The sequence below is a fragment of the Propithecus coquereli genome, unplaced genomic scaffold, assembly GCF_000956105.1.
Source record: "Propithecus coquereli isolate 6110/MARCELLA unplaced genomic scaffold, Pcoq_1.0 Scaffold111, whole genome shotgun sequence".
Lineage (NCBI taxonomy): Eukaryota > Metazoa > Chordata > Mammalia > Primates > Indriidae > Propithecus > Propithecus coquereli.
In genome coordinates, this window is record NW_012135081.1 from 5,453,668 (window position 1) to 5,470,790 (window position 17,123).

General features: G+C 40.7%; 1 protein-coding gene across 2 annotated transcripts in view; it reads right to left on the reverse strand.

Moving 5' to 3' along the window:
• Positions 1-12,293, reverse strand: part of TESPA1 (thymocyte expressed, positive selection associated 1) — a 27,461-nt gene extending 15,168 nt beyond the window's left edge. The window contains exons 1-3 of one of the 2 annotated variants that reach the window (XM_012651008.1): positions 12,229-12,293; positions 4,821-5,028; positions 3,887-3,929 (exon numbers count right to left, since the gene is read on the reverse strand). In XM_012651008.1, coding sequence (XP_012506462.1) covers positions 3,887-3,929; positions 4,821-4,983 — 206 coding nt within the window. In that variant the 5' untranslated portion in view covers positions 4,984-5,028; positions 12,229-12,293. Of the gene's footprint in view, positions 1-3,886; positions 4,338-4,820; positions 5,029-12,228 lie in introns of those variants that run through there. The other variant, XM_012651004.1, reaches the window with a different exon arrangement.
• Positions 12,294-17,123: the final 4,830 nt, after the last annotated feature.

Below are 17,123 nucleotides of genomic sequence, written 5' to 3' on the forward strand. Positions count from 1 at the left end.
AAATTTATATTAAAAAATCACCAATAAGATTCCTGATTTGTCCAAAGCAAAACTCACTGCTATTCATTAGATACAAATTTTTATTGGGTGCTCATCCCACATTTCTCTTTTCTAGCTGTGCCCTGCCAGGTATTTCTATTGTTTTTTTTTTGTTTGTTTTGTTTTGTTTTTGAGACAGAGTCTCACTATGCTGCCTTGGGTAGAGTGCAGTGGCATCATTGTAGCTCATTGCAACCTCCAACTCCTGGGCTCAAGCGATCCTCCGGCTTCAGCCTCCCAAGTAGTTGGGACTACAGGTGCAAGCCATGACACCTGGCTAATTTCTTTTATTTTTGGTAGAGATGGGGTCTTGCTCTTGCTCAGGCTGATCTCAAACTCTTGACCTCGAGCCATTCTCCTGCCTTAGCCTCCTAGAGTGCTAGGATTACAGGTGTGAGCCACCGCACCTTGCCTCTATTTTCTTTTTGAGGAACAGCCCAGGATAAGCCTTGGGGCAGCAGGCTTTTCTATGTGTATGTGGGAACCACCACCACAGTCTGGACATGGGCCTGAATCTATTGATGACTTCTCACAGAGCATGATGATTTGAAACTTCATGGCCATCACCCAAGCACCCTAGTCCCGGGCCTTTCCCCGGTTATTGCATAAGCCATAGACTCAGTGACTAGGCACTAGATCTATAGCTGTTCCCCTCTTTCCACTTGAACACTGAAAGGTCCCTTAGCATCATTTCAAATCTGTAACAAAAAGGCTAAGGTGTTGTTCCTCCTGTATACCCAATTTATAAACAAATAGTAAGGAGGGAGTTGGATTGTGAGAAGCATGTGGCTATTTTTAGCTGCTTATAGCAGTTTCCACTGATGCCTGCCTGTAGAGATTTAAGCTGAAGTCCACATAGATGACTTTAGGGCTCCCAAGTCCACCTCTGATGATTCATGAGCAACACATTCATGTCCCAGAAAATCCCCTGAGAGCTTAAAGGGAGAAAGGAAACCGGAGAGGCACAGTTTATAAAGACGTGCATGATCTAATCCTGTAGCAGATTAGACACTGAGAGACATTGACATTAAATTGCTCAAGGTGTTGGTAGACTTTCTTGGAGAGCTTATCAGAAAAGAAAACCTTCTTGTTCCTGGAGGGTGTTTGACATCATAAAATGGAAACCATAGGTGTTGAAACAAAATTTCAAAAGTGACTTTTAGGGCACCTGGCAACAGAGTGGACAGATAACCAGTAAATGTGAATTCCTTGTTCATCTTCTTTCCTCTGTGGTCCTGGCACCCTATGAATTGAAGACTGTGGTAACTCAGAATGTCATACTTAGAATGTATTGTTTTTCCTTTATCTTATTCATTTTCTATTATCAAAAGTCAAGTGTATTCTATCATCAAGCATCATCATTGTTATCCTTTAGTTTTTTCTGGTTTTCCCTTATAATCAAAAAGTATTATATATTTATTAGAGAGAATGAGAAAATAGAGAAAACTGGAAATATTTTCTTAATCTAACAATTCCCCTTCAAAGACAAATGCATGTTAATAAACTTTCTAATGACCTTTTGAAATTTAAATACTTGAAACTTTTTCAAAACACAGATAAGTAAAGAAAATACAGCAGAAGCCCTGGCACCTGTCACCCTATTTTCACACATGTAAACATTTTGCCATATTTGCTTCAGAAAGAAATAAAATATTAAATAATATGTCATATAAAACAACAAAAAATACAATATTAAAGATATAACTAAAGTCTTATTTTACTCCCACTCTTGTAACTGGCCCCATGAACAAATTTTAACAACCCCTATATTTTTTTATAATCCTCTTTCTTAACTAACTACTTGAACTTTTCAGTTGTTTCCCAGAAATGGTGAATTTTCTGCAAGACAAAGGAGCTGAGATTCTGACGTCCCCTGGGCAGATTTCCTGATGTCAAGATTCACCATCCCCTCAACCTGCCCCCAATGCACTAACACCTTGTTAGCTACGCCACAACCCTGGCCCTTCCTTTAAAAGCTCATGATCTTTAGATTAGTTAGAGATATGGATTTGAGGCAGCTTCTCTTTTGCTCCCAACAAGACATATGTCATATTACAAATTCCATTCTTCCTTGGCAATCTTCATTGTCTCAATAATTGGATCTTTGTGTGACGAGGCCGAAACTCGCTTGCAGCTTCAACAACATTCTTTCCTATTTTCCTTTCTAGAGGTAACTGCTATCTAAGAGTTGGTATGTATCATTTCTGGGTATACTTTTTTCCTGATAAATAAAGTAGATAGGTAGATAGATAGACAGGCAGACTTATTTTGTGAATTATAAGTAGACATAAAGCTCCTCCTTTATAAACCTCATCACTAACACATTATTACAGAGCATAAAGCACATACACACATATCATCTCTTTGAAACTTCATAAGAAATTTGGAAAATTTATTATTCTAATCTTCCTCTTTATAGATCAGGAGTCTGCAATGGAAAGAATTTCAATTATTTGCTTACAGCTGGTTACATAGGCAGTAGCACAAGAATTAGGCTCAAATCTTGGAGTCTTTTCACTCACCCTACAACCTTTTCATCATAAGTTTCAGTTCGGAGTTTACCTTTATAAAGCATGGGCGGGGGGAGGTGATTTCTAGAGCTTATAATCTTATATTTTTATGAATTTATTCTTTTCAACTAGAATGCAGTATGTTTGTGGTCATGAGACATATTTTAAACTACTTAGCATTTTTGAGGTTGTTCAGATAATCAGACAGCAAATGCACAATCAGTAATTGTTGATGTGAATTGATAAGACTCAAGAACAGTTAATGAGATAAAGACATTGACTGAGCCAACTCTTTCTCCTGCACATGTCCAGGAAAGCATTTTAAATCCTTGGACTGGTATCATCCTAGGTTTCTCACAGAAACCTGAAAATATTTCTAGTACCACCATCCCTTTTCTTTCTGTATTTTGAGAACCATCTATTAACTTGGAGGTCAATGAATTGTGAATAAGATAAGGACAATATGTTTTTTAAACAACAAAAACAAACACAAAATAAATCCTTGCTGGCATTGCCTTCCTAGGCAGAGTTGAAATAAACAAACTTGTATTATTCAGTGCTATTTATTCCCTACAAAATAGGCAAGGATGGGTTTATTTATGTCAGTTAATAAACGAGTTTAGATTAAAGACTACATAAAGCTTGAGGCATTCCTGAAAGGAAAATAAGGAGCAGGCAGGAGTTATACATTCTGAGTATCATTGTCACACAAATAATTAGGCTTAAATAGGTCACCAAAGCCTTCCCTTTGTGTCTGGGTGGATTGAGGGCAAAATGGTATAGGCTGGTGGTGTGGAGTCTCATAATTTAAAGTGTTTCTGAGGAAAGAGATGATGCCCTGCCTTGAAGTGCTGTTCTGGTTCTCTACTGTTTTGAATGACTGTGGTAAGCCCTGAGCCCCTCCGGTATTCTGCAGTAGAAACAAACACCACAGTGATGAATTGCACTTCAGTGAGATTGATCAGGTTTCTAACTCCTCTTCTTTTGTTTCCCAATGTAACACTCCAGTCTAAATGGGAGAGCAGCAGATAGGGGTCTGGAATTGAGCCCAGCCATTCCCCATAGATGTGGAAGTCCATCCATTCTTAGATCCAGACCAGATCCAGCCTATCCAGCCTATCCAGACCTCCAGTCTAACTTAGCCTCAGCTCAGAGTTGCACTTGATTCGCAACTCTAATACCAACTCACCCCAAACACCTCCCACACCCTACCAACCACCATCTCAACCTTACTTCTAATCTTTAGGCCCAATTCAAGCCCGGTTCCCCTGGATCTGTGCCTGTTAGCATGTCCAGCCGCCAGCCACACCCAATCCCATTGCCTGTCCAGCACTTACCCACAGTCCTGCAGCCAGTCCTCAATCTTATTGATTGGATTCCCTGAAAAAGTCAGACACCAGATCACTGTCAGAACTGAAGGAAACCAGACCTCCTCCCTGCAACGTGTGCCATTCCACAAGTGTATTCTTATATAAGCTACGCCATGAATCTTTCTTCCCCCATAAAACTTTTCTTTAAGATATGAGAGAAATATACCCATATACAACATAAAAAATAGTGGCTATTTCTTCTCTCTTTCCCTCCTTTCTCCCTTCCTCCCAGGAACCTGGAAAATCTCCAAGATGTCAAGCCCCTGCTCTCCTTTCCCTAAGTTTTGGGAATGGGGCGATCTTTCTCCTTTAAAAAAAAAAAGCCCACTCTTATGTTTGTGCTTTTTGTCACCTACCAAATAAGCAAGGATGGATTTATTTCTATTAGAATATTGTTTTACGCCTATGTCTGTGGTCTTGATTGAACTTCAGAGAAGCTCTGAGAAGAGTGTAGGAAAGGTCCTACTGCTTCGTTGGACAAGTGTGTCTTGGAGAGGTGAGTGACTCTCAAAGGTTATGCAGCTTGCTAGTGACAGCCTTGTGGCCAGAGCCCAGGCATCCAGCTTGAGGATAGTCTTGTTACACAGACAGCATAGAAACACCCCAAAGCATTCATAGGGAGACCCTAGCCTAGGGTTCTTACAGAAGCTTCTCAAGATGGTACAAAAATATGCCCCTTTCTTTTCCTTAATCTTATGGATGTCTCTTTCTCACATAATTCATGTCTTGTATTACTTTTGCCTCTTCCCTTAAACTCGTTTAAACCAGTCAAAATGAGCCTCCCTGAGGGCCTAGCCCAGACAAGGGCCCCACTGTCCACACTGTACTCTGCAGACCTCTGCCTGCTGTCGCAGTCTACAAGACAACGTAGACGTCTGTCTGATGTCTAACAGTCTCTTACCTTCTTGGAAAACGTCATCCAGGCTAGAAGGCTCAGGATCTGCAACATCCTGCAGGGCAGCTGCAGCCTCCTCTTCCAGGACCTGGGTCTGCCAGTTGCGGCTCTGACGGAGCCAGGCTCGCCGTTTCTCCCAGGATGTGGGGCTTAGCACAGAGGCCTCCATGGCCCTGGCTCAGACTCCAGGGCCTCCCGCTGCAGTAATGCTGTTCTGAGAGTTGAAAGAAATGATTGATTCTCCCTCATCATCTGCTCAGAAAATACCACACTCAGGGTTGCCCCCTCACCCCCCACCAAGTCTTCTTGTCTCTGCACAACGGAGCTTGACCTCTCTGCCCATTCAGGAGCTAGGAGGAGATGCCTAGCCCATCTCTGTCTTCCCCCCTAAAACCGAAATGTTCCGAAAAATCTAAACACCACAGCAAATCTTTAAAATCAGTAAGTCCGAAAGCGTCAAACATTACACGATTTAAGAGACTTTGAGAAAGTTCTTCTGATTTAAAGAATCTCTACTTCTCATGGTAGCTGAAATGTTATATTAGAAAACATTTCTCCTTAATCCTTAAGGATTTTGTCTCCCAGAATTTTCCATTACAACCACAATATATTTAAATTTACAATTTATAAAATTCACTTTATTTTATCCTCATCAAGATATATGAAAAAGTTTAGGATCTCAAAGGTTAAACAGCTTTTCTAAGGTCCCACAACCAGGATGTCACTTGAGTTACAGTAATTTCAGGTTCTGTTTGGTTTTTGTCTTGATTTGCTTTGTTTTCTGTTTTCTGTGGATTAGGGATCCACATAGAATTTCTAAGAAAAAAAAAATCTTATGATAAAAATAAGGAGAAACTGCCTTAAGCAATTAGCAGCCAGCACCTTCAAGAGGATCACTTTCTAATTTGTCAATTCATGTTTCTTCATTAGTTAATTACTCAGTTCATCAATGTAATTACTGATCCTGTTGATTTATATTTCATTTAACACTATTTAAACACACCTCTGTCTGCTTCCAAAAGATACATAATGATGGCACTAGGCATACACCAGGCACGTACTCAAAGAGGAACAAAGAGAGGAAGAATCATTCAATTGTCCAGATAGAGCTTAAAAAGGCTTGAGGTTAATGCATGTTCATTGCTCATACTCTGTCCTGCTGCCTCTTCCCCGCCCGGCAGGCTCACATCCCACCACGCTGAGTAAGTAGGAGTGCAGCTGTGACTCTCACTGTCTTATCCCTCTACTCCCTCAAGCTGCCATAAAAGGCTTCATCTTCAGAGCTACACTTTTAACTGTCAGAATAAGGGGAAATAAAAAGAAAAAAAAATAAGAAGAGTGCCAGTTTCCAGAGACTTCTGTTCTTCTAACACTTGAAAACAAAACCATTAGTGAGTCATTCAACAATTTAGGCACTAAAATAGCTATTTTTAAAAAGAACATCCTGAACATAAAATACATTCCTAGGGCAATAAAATTGTTTTAGATGCCTCAGCTTGCAACAGACAAAACATCCACAGAAAAATAATACGTATTTACTGTTGTCTGATATAAATTCTTTTATATCAGACTGCAGGCCCAGTCCAAGACATATTTTTCTCCCAGGCAAGACAGCAGTTAGCACTATAAAACTTGGCTTATTAATCCTGGCACCTGGCCCTTTGTCCATTGCTTGTTCCTTTTAGGGGAAATTAAATCACTGAATTAAGCTTGCGTCATAAAGAAGCCACAAAGAGGGGTAGCAGAGTGACTTGCTGTGCTTTTGGTAGAGCTGTCGTGAAGTGATAAAAGAGGAGATGAAGCTGCCACTAGAAAGAACTTAGGAGAAGTGTCTAGAATGCCTTGATCAGAGTTTGTTTACCTAGTCCTGTGCTCCAAAATATTTAATAGGTTGGTTCTAGTCAGCCCAAAGAAGAAAATGTCGAAGGCTGACTTGCCTATTGTCTTTAATTCCCAAAGGAAATAGACCTCACCTAAGTCACAAGGAATCTTCAGCTCACAAGAGCATATTTTGGTGGTTAGGAGAACTCAAAAGGAAGGCAGTAGGGCAAGAGGGCAGGAAGGCAGGAGGGTAGGAGGGCTGGAAGGAAGAAAGGGAGGAAGGGAGGAAGGGAAGGAGGGAGGGAGGGAGGGAAAAATACCTGATTCCTACACTTTACTCGGTCACTTATTAATGGTATAACCTTGGAAAATTAAATCACTTTCGTTGGACTCAGTTTGTCAATGAGGACATTACAGCCCCAAATTTGATGCTTCTAGTACTTCTGGATGTGCCACAGAACTTGGTCCCCGTAATGCCTAGCACACGGAGCCAGAATCTCACTAACTGAGATGCAGCTAGAGGGTTTCAATGTCCTCTGTGATACGAATCTACTTTATATTCCTCCCACAACTTTGAAAATATATCACAGCCATGTAGGCTAATTTCCTCTCCACCTCCTGAAAGTGCTTACCTCCTTCTTAGCCTCAGGTTTTCTCATACTCTTCTCCCCACTCTTGTCCCCTCCTGTCTTTCAGTCTTTGTCACACTCGACCTGCAAAGTCCAGCACTTCACCAACTTCCTCCATGAAGCGGGGCCTGGCTTCTGCAGCCTACCTTAACCACTTTCACCCACATCCTTCCCTGCTTGATTTTTTTCTTCTTAGTTCTTATCACCGACATACTTTATACGTTAGTTATTTACCTAATTTATTGTTTAGATTAGATGAGAATATAAGCTCCAAGAGGACAGAGATTTTTGTCTGGAATGTTCACTGCTGTGTTTCTAATGCCTAAAACAAAATCTAACAGTTGTAATCACTTAATGAATGCTTATTCTCTAAATAAATGAATGTTTAGTAGGTGACTGTTCCTACAGGAGCCCCGTGCCTTACAGAGCTATCACGGACAAACGCCTGCAGGGAGATCAGCCTCAACACTGTAATAATAAGTGTATGATATATGCTTGCTAAGCAAGTAAAAATGTGTTAGGCTGAAAACTGGAGAAAAGAGAGAGGGTTATTCTATGACTTGTTTTTACTCTAGGAGTTCCTATAATTGAGAGCAGAAGTTATAGTTTTCCGACTATTCCTATTTGCTGTCTGTCTGTGTGTCCTTATGCGCAGGAGTTTTACTTGATGTAAGTACCTAAAGGAAAAGGGCTATAAAAACAGAATCCTCAATGCTTAAGAGTTCCAAAGAAAGCTTACAAATAAATGGCTATTACAGTTACAGCAACAAAAAGGCTAGGCAGGTTAAGTGTTCATTGAGAATGACAGCCATTTTCTGGACAATTTGGGTAAAATGGAATAATTTCTTTACTTGGAAAAGCAACAATGGGGCCTGGTGCAGTGGCTCACGCCTGTAATCCTAGCATTTTAGGAGGCTGAGGCGGAAGGATTGCTTGAACTCAGAAGTTTGATGTTGCAGTGAGCTATGATGATGCCACTGCACTCTAGCCTGGGTGACAGAGCAAGACCTTCTCTCCAAAAGAGAGAAAAAAAGAAAAAGAAAAAAAGCAACAATGATTTCACGTGTGAGAGAAAATGTATAAAGTGGATCTAAGCTAATCTTCACAACTATGGCATACTGGAAATGGGACTGAGGGATTGCAGAAATTAATTTTCCCCAACCTCTGCCGCACTTGGGATGTAGAGACCTTTTCCTGGGGCATTACATGGGAATGCTATAAGGACAGCAATATTAGGAGGCAGGGAGAAATAGAAGTGTCTGGTTAGTGGTAACAGAAGGAAGCTGCACTGCCAGGAGATAAGAAACTGGGTATTTTTTGTGGAAATCTGCAGGAAGCGGCAAATGATTATCAGACAAGTACATCAGCAGTGAGTGTGTTAGAGAGAATTGAAGGATGGGTGCACACAGATGTCAAGATAGCAGCTTTGTAGGTCTTGGGGCCCCTTGCAATAGAGAGAAAGGCATGGAGACGTTTCCTTCGAATAAGTTATACAGAAACATGGGCCTATAACACAATGGGGTTTGATGCTGTGAAAAGAACACTGCCTAGAAATCAGGAGATTGGATATTCTTCCAAACTTTTTGTCTGATTAATTGACTTTTGGCAAGTTAATTAGGTTTTTTATTTGGACATCCCTTTTATCTTCTAGAAAATGAATTGGTGGGACTGAATGAGGCATAAATTTACCTTTAATGCCAATGTTTATGAATTTATTTTTATACATTTTAGCTGAGTTTGAAATATGTATGGCAATAGTACCTGTAAAACAAAATGCATTTATATCATTTTCCCCATAAAAATTAGGAAATGGTCCCATGGTCTCTGGAGTTACTTTTACCAAATTCCCTTTCAAGTGAACACTCACTTACCGAGTTCCTGGCCTTGCAGCTTTCACTGATCCAGGAACGTGGTGGGCCTGGACGAGGGGGGCTGTAAAGGAATCGAGTGAGAGGAGTCCGTCAGGCATTGCTCATCGCCCCAGCACTGCTTGAAATGTTCTGCTTCTTTGCTTGAGCTTACGGTTTTGTCCACCTTCCTCTCCACCTGAACAAACTCTATCTACCCTTTAAAGGCCTACTCAAGTCATCTCCTTTCTCTGACCCATCTCTAGTAATGATCACACACGTCTGGACATATTCAACAAGAGAGTAAATGGCTACCCCCTTGTCGTTATGCACCCTCCTTGTACCTTCTCCCCTAAACCCCATCACAGAACATAGTGCTGTGCTTTTCGAAAGAAGTGGCTCAGCAAATGCTGTACCCGCAGAGGAGCAAGAATCACCTTGGTGCTGGAAAATTATTATCCCAACGGGTATATGTCATAGGACAGGTGCTCTCGCCTTTCCTCATGGCCTTAGATCCCGATGTATCTATTTTGCACAGCTTGTAGTGAAGAAGAAAAATGCTTGGGGCCTAGTCTCTCCAGTCCTTCGTTGATATAACATAGGGGTCATCCAAGTCTGACTAAATTTATGAAGTTTAAACTATCAAATTGTCCTATCATTAAAATTTTTTTTCAGAGTTTTTCATTCCAAGTTTTCATTCATTTCTTTGTAAAAAGTTCCTTCTGGAATCTGACCACCATCTTTCTTGGTACTGGTTTGCATTATATAACTTAATCTATCCTCTATGAGGATGGGAATCTGAAGCCTGCATATATTTTTTTCTCTAATTTTCCTGCTAATCCAACGAAAACTCCACACTGGTGCTATTGCTTCTTGCCTGAATCACCCCAAAGCCTTATTTTCACCCTCTGCCCCCATTTCCAGCGCTTTGTCCTTTGTTCTTCCCTACACTTCTCTACCATCTGTCAAGAGTTTTGAAATCTGACTGCAATGAAGTAGGGTAGGAGAGAATTCTTGTTCTGAGGGTGTTATACTTAAAAGCAGAAATTGTAGCAGACAGGATTCAGGTGAGATAAGAGAAATTTTCTCTAGTGGTTTAAGGTTAGGGACTTGCTTAAGAGCTGTGAAATGAGTATCTTCCAACAAAAATTATCATCAGAAGCTGTAGCAGAAAACCTTTAAGTGTATGTCATTATTACTACCCTGAGAACATCACCTACCTCTAGTCTCTGTTTTCTAAGGGCGGCAGTCAGAGATTCCCTATACATTGACATGGGCGAGTCGGAGCAATAGGTACCCATAGTAACTGATATGTATAGAGTAACGTATTTATTCTTCCTGTAAACTGCTCCACTTAATCATGACAGACACTTTTGAGCTAATTATTGTTTCCTGACACTGAGAGATACATGACTTGTCCAAATTTACATATTTGGGACTTCGTAGTGTTGAGATTTAAACTCAAGTTGGTCTCACTCCATATTTTATAGTCTTTTCACTGACTAATAGAATAAGAAAATAGCCTAACATCGCCATCCAAGAGTCAGCAGTAAGTACAATTTGGGATAAAGGAAAGGAGAGACTGTTTTAGTAAATTCTTAATTTTACATGCTCTGTAAACTCTCCATCTTATAATCTAGTTTAAAAAAGAGGCATCATAAGCCCTATGTAATATATACTTGGTTTTATGACCGTCTTAGTAAAGGAAGCATTGCTTTGTTTGTGTTATTAGCATGGTTTTCCTTTTTGACTCCAACTAGGTGATTATGAAGCAGTTTAGCCTTCCTTAGGCTTACAAAGTGTTTTTTTTTTCACAAGGGCCCAATTAGGTTCTAGTTGAGAGGAGAAAACCTGCCTGGGATTCCACATTACTCTCAGACTGTTGTGGCATTCAGGACATTTAACCATGATTAAGGGGAGCACAGAACGATCAGAGCTGACACCAGTCACAGCCCTGTGGCTGGGCCCTGTCCAGTTCATGGCTGGTGTGGCACTGAATTTTCGGGGATAGTCTGGGGAATCTTGTGGGAAGAGCTGAGAGAGCTGGATTGGTGAGAAGAACTTAGAAGGCTTGAAACAATGGATTTTTATTATAATTTACTATAGACATATTTTAATAAGTATAAGCCAAATATCAGCTCTGCTTACAGATACTTCACCATGGGGATATTTTTAAGGAGTCCAGTAAGGATGGTCAATGCTTCTTTTTCTTTAAAGTCCAGAGTTTTGTTTTTTTTTTTTTTTTTTGAGAATCTCTCTGTGTTGCCTGGGCTAGAGTGCCGTGGCGTCATCCTAGCTTACAGCAACCTCAAACTCCTGGGCTCAAGCGATCCTCCTGCCTCAGCCTCCCGAGTAGCTGGGACTACAGGCATGCGCCACCATGCCCGGCTAATTTTTTCTATATATTTTTAGTTGTCCAATTAATTTCTTTCTAATTTTAGTAGAGACGGGGTCTCACTCTTGCTCAGGCTGGTTTCGAACTCCTGAGCTCAAACAATCCGCCCCCCTCGGCCTCCCAGAGAGCTAGGATTACAGGCATGAGCCCACCCAGCCTAAAGTCCAGAGTTTTATTTTGAAACTCATAAGAAGGAAAGATCATAGAAAGAGCTTGGGGCTTGGAATCAGAGTAAGCCTTGTTTAGGATCAGTTATGTCTACTTACTGCATATGTGTCCTTGGTAAAATTATTAATATTTGTCTCCTTTATACCTGAGTTTCTTCATATGCAAAACAGATGATGCACCAAACTTCTTAGGTTATTGGGGCTTATAGCCAGGTAATGTATATTAAGTCCCTGGTGTATTAAGGAGGTGCTTAATAAATGATAGGCATAATTACTATTAATTTGCCCTCAATCTAAGCTGCTCACTAGAGTTGGAACATTTTAAGGAATAAGGAAAGAAGGAAGATGGTGAAAGAGGAAAGTTGCTGTTAAGCAGAGGTGAAAAATAAGCAATGAAAAGTCCTTCATCCTTACCTAATGCCCAAAGGGATCAGAGAGATCATCTAATATTGGTCACTCATTTTGTAGTTGAGGAAATCAGAGAGCGAAAGAGAGAAAGAGGCTTGTCTGGGGTCACAAAGAATATTAGTGGTTGTAAATGGGACTTGAACTCACAAGTTCTGAGTCCCAGATGTGTGCTTTCTTCCTTTATATCGTACAGCCTTTCTCTTGCCACTCTTGGTTTCCAAGGCCCAGACACAGGTTTGTCTTCAGGGCTCTGGGCCTCTTCCTAGGGACATGTATCAGACAGACCTCTCTTCTCTTCTGTCTGTATTATACCTACACTCCAAACAACGCCTAAGAATTGGGTCTGAGAATGAGAACCAGCGTGGGAGGAGAAAAAAAGGAAATGGGGTTTCCATGATGTGGCCCACAAGACTTCTGCATCCACGGCCAAGATACACATTGCTACCATTGCAAAGGGCTGTGGGAAATCCCAGAACAACTAACATTTCTCTGTTTGCGGGCTGAACAAACTCCACCTCAAGCCAGGTGGACTGTTCCCCATTCTCCGTATCCACAACCTGCAACAGGCTTTCACATTCCTTCACAGATAAGAAATGTCTTCTTAGCTTCCAACCCTCTTTCCCATCACTGCAGTCTGGAAGATCATCAGAACAAAAAGTACCCTGAGTATGACGTTTGAGCATTCTGAGATTTCTGTCGTCTAAGGGAGCATTTCCAGAACTTCTATTGTCTATTTCAGGGAAAAGGGAGGATGTTATTTGGTAAATAATAGCAAGAAAAATGCCAATTAATCAGCAGAACTCCTTTTCCCTGCTTTTTCCATATCTTCCCTCTCACAAAAAAGTTTAGCTGAATAAATACTGAAAGAAGACCATCTAAGACCTCCTTTTCTCTCCTTCCCTTTCTTCCTTACATCCACTGTCATGATGTGGATGAGTTTTATGGGCAGCTTATAAACTGCTGCAGGAAACATTAAAGTTGTGCATTTGGAAAAAAGTAATCTTGTGCTCTCAGTGCTGGAAGACATCAAATGTTTTCATTTGGAAGGACAATAAAGGCATTAAGAATGAGAAACAGCAGTTCATCTGGGTTGGTTTACAGATGGTTTCGTCTAGAGATAGTAGGAAGAGTAAGCAGATTTCTTGACCATTGAGTTACATCCGTGATTCATAGCTTTAATCCTTCAGTTCTATTTCATTGGTAGTGAGGCTCTTTCCCTCATGTACTCATTTTTTTTCTTTCCCCCTTTTCTTTCTCAATATCTGCACATACCCTTCTCCTCCTCCCTCTGCTCATTTGATTGAATTCTATTTTCAATCCAAAATCTGTGCTTCAGCCATGCTGATTAGGTCTGGGTGTGGCAGGGCACAGAGTATTGTGGGTACTGGAACACCCACTTTGGTCTTGTCCCCTCAGGTAGAAAACAGAACAGTTGTCAAATGGAAATAAATGTTTGATCTCTTTCCCTTACTATAGCCCAGAGTGAACCTTGTGAGTTATGATATAGGTTGAGATCAAACTTCCTTTTCATTCTCTGTTAGAATCCAAATCATAAACCTTGAACTGAAAATGACTGTATTAGGCTTCCATGTCCACTACACAATGGTTAATCACAGGATTCCATCTTAACTTTCAGAGGACCAAAAGAGTTATGAGAACATGTTATCAGTAAGGTTGTAAATAGTTTCTAAACTCTCTGGGGTGCATGTGAGTAAGAATCGTGTGTGTGTTAGGTCTCTTCCTATCCTTCTGTTATATCACCAGCTTGTTATTTCTGATAATATTCTTGTTAAAAATAGACAATACACCTGGCTTCCCTTCTTCCTACTAACGCTTCATGTTGCAAGAGAATCACAACAGATCTTTATGTCTAACCACTCAGGCTGAGCAATTGTTGAGTCTGAAGCTTCGACACGTAAGATGAAAGCCTTCGATCTCCAAGCTCCTATCCTAGGCACTGCCCTGCAGTGTCTAGAAAGTCCACTTCCCTTCCTACTCAGAGCCATTTGTGGTAGACAGAGTCACTAGTACTTCCCAGGGTATCTCTTCTAAATCTTCACAGTATTGTCAAACCACTTCTGTGGAACTCTCTTATCTTGTCCTCGCTCTGCCCTGGGGACCCACCTCTTCTCCTCCACCCACTGGTGAGCTCGGCAGCATAGCAGAGCTATGGGAAAGCCCCAGTGTAGACGATCTTTCCACCCCTCCACCCTCCCCAAAACTCACGTAGGTGGTGACACTCAGCCTGGCTACCACCGAAACAAGGGGTGTTGGAGGAGCACAGATACCCCCAGTATCACTTGTCAACATGTCTGTCTTTCCACCTCTGGGATGTGAAGACTGTACACCAATCCTGACAAGTGATTATCTAGCTTGAGCCTCCCAGTTAATTTGGCCTGGCATCATTCAATTGTGTAAATCCTCCCTCATAGCTGGCCCCGATACATCTTGCTGCAGTTTATGTCAACAACTTTCTTCTACAGCTTTTGAAGTAAGAGGTCATACCCACAGAAAGCAAAACTGATTTAGGCCAGGTATTCCCAATAGTTGGAGCTATGGACACTAAAAAAGGACTTGCAATGAAACTAGGAAACTTTTTCCTTGAGAACTTTTCCAAGTGATAATTAGATTGAAATTGCAGCAACAATGAGTTCAGCAAGACACAGAGAGAAACTTCTCAGGTAAGAAAGGTAAAAAAATTCCTAAATATTTATTCAAGTCATCAAAGGAATCCATGTTTTGCAACCTTAGCAAGATTACCTCTCTGGTACTAGGGAGGAGAAAACAAAGAAACAAAAGGGGCCTTGTCGTTCTGATAGGTGCAATGATGCATGTTTTTAAGGTTGAAATCTGGAAGGTGGGAGATTTTCTCCTGATTTTTCCCTTTTCTTGGCAGCCTGATTCTTCTCTGACCTGTTTCCTTCTGTCTCCTAGCATCATCCTAAATCACCCTAAATTACCCTTAAAACTGGGGTAAACTTTGTACTTACATGTCGAGGCAAAGCAGTTCTCAAAGCTGGGCGGAGGCCCTCCCAGGTGTGGAGACGGAGGTGAGGGCAGAGAGAAAGGATCATGTTGTGGATTGCGCCTTTCTCTGTGTCGTCATTCAACTGCCTGCTCAAAAGGGGAAACGGAAATGAGAACACACACACACACATCCACAGGCAGACTCAGTCCCCACCTCCAACCTCAGCCACATCCTCTGCCCCAGCTCAGGAGACTGACTAAGAACAAAGCATCTGTAGTCACCGTGCTCACAACTAGGGAGCCTTTCCTGTCCTGGAGCCACCTCGGTCTTTCCAAAACAACAGGAGATCTTTTCCTATTAAGGGAAAGGTACAGTCCATTTAATAATGTGTGTATTGGAAAGTCTTCCTACCATATAACTGGAATCCTCTGGCTGCAAAAAAAGCTTTCTGTCCTGAGAGGGGAGGCGTCTAAATTTGGGAAAGCTTGTTCTCAAAAATTATCTCATATTTATCTCAGAGAAGATGCTAACAGCCCTATCACACACTTGAGAGGGCTCTGAGCCAAAGTCGATCTGTTTTCATAACTCTTTCACATGCTGGTAAATTCCCCAGAAGCTTGTTTTCAAATACTGCATACTTTTTTTTTCCATGTTAGTTTCTTAACACTTTGTTTTTATGTTCGAACCACTTCAAAGTTGTGTTTTTTTTTTGTAACAAATGTTTTCTCTAGAAGTTTTCAAAACTGGACTTTTAAAATCTGTTACACCTTGGAGATGTCTTCAATTTATTGGCTTGCAGTTCCAAGAAGCCGCCTTGAGCTCTAAAAGGTTTTCCCCCTGTGCTCAATCTCTTCCACCCCTGCTTGGCCGTTGGCACTGCTGACCATTCCACCACTTCTCCAGCACCTCCTATTACTCTTTCCTCTCTGATGTTGCTCCATTCCCGATACCTGCCCCATCTCTGCTGATTCTATTCTGTTTCCTTCTCTGTATCATTTACAAATATTTATCACAAGATTTTTTTCTACAAGGCACTCTTCTAATGTGTTAGTTGTGACTGATTTCACATGTTCATTCTCTTCTTTCTAATTTTATGGCTACAACTATAGTTAAATCTTTTTTTTTAAGCCAAGTTTCCAAATCCCATTTCCAATCACCCATAGGTCAACTCCATTGAATATCCACAGTATAGCTATACTTGTGAAAAGAAGCCTAAATAAAATTCCTGCTTAGCAAATCGAATTCTCTACATGTTATTTTCTTCAAGTATAAAATGAGCAAAATAATTTCCTCTGTTTCTCTCTCAACACCCCCCACCACATTCCTTTTACATAGTGATGAAAATGTCTAAAATGTTTCTCAGTACATAGTAGATGCTAAATGTATGCTTTTTTGAGAATTACCTTAGAGTCAACAAGTAAAAAACTAAACCCAGCATTCCCTGGTTCTCTTTATTACTCTTCTTTTCTGTACAAATAAACTGTAAAAACCAAACTAATGGAACTCTTAAAATTCTTTTTAACTCTAAGATTCTGGAATTCAATTCAATATTTTCCTTAACAGTTGTTTTTGATATGTTTGGAATAGGGAGAATGTCATCTTTACAGGGAGCATGAAAATATCTGAGGGAATTTTAATTTCCATAAGATGGGAAGCAGTTACTGGTATTTAGTGCCTGGAGGCCAATGATGCTGAATGCTTTTGAAGGCATGAGATTGTTCAGCACTAGGAATAGTTTTCCTGGTCAAAATGCAAACCTTTTGTTAACATTGATAGCTTCATGGTTAGAAGAGCAGGCTTTGGAGTGAGACTCTGGCACTGAGTGGCTCTATTGTGCTGGACACATTAACATCTCCAGGCCTAGTTTCCTAGTCTGCAAAATAAGGGTAATCTTTCTGAAGGAGTGGTTGCAAAGCTATGGGAATACAGGAATATAGAGTATTTAGTCCGAGGCCTACCTCACAGAAAATGCTCAACAAATTGCAGCTAATTTTTAAGACTTGAAATACAATGTTTTCAATTTATCCAGCGTGTTATATATCTATCTAAATTACCTCATTCATTAAAGAAGACA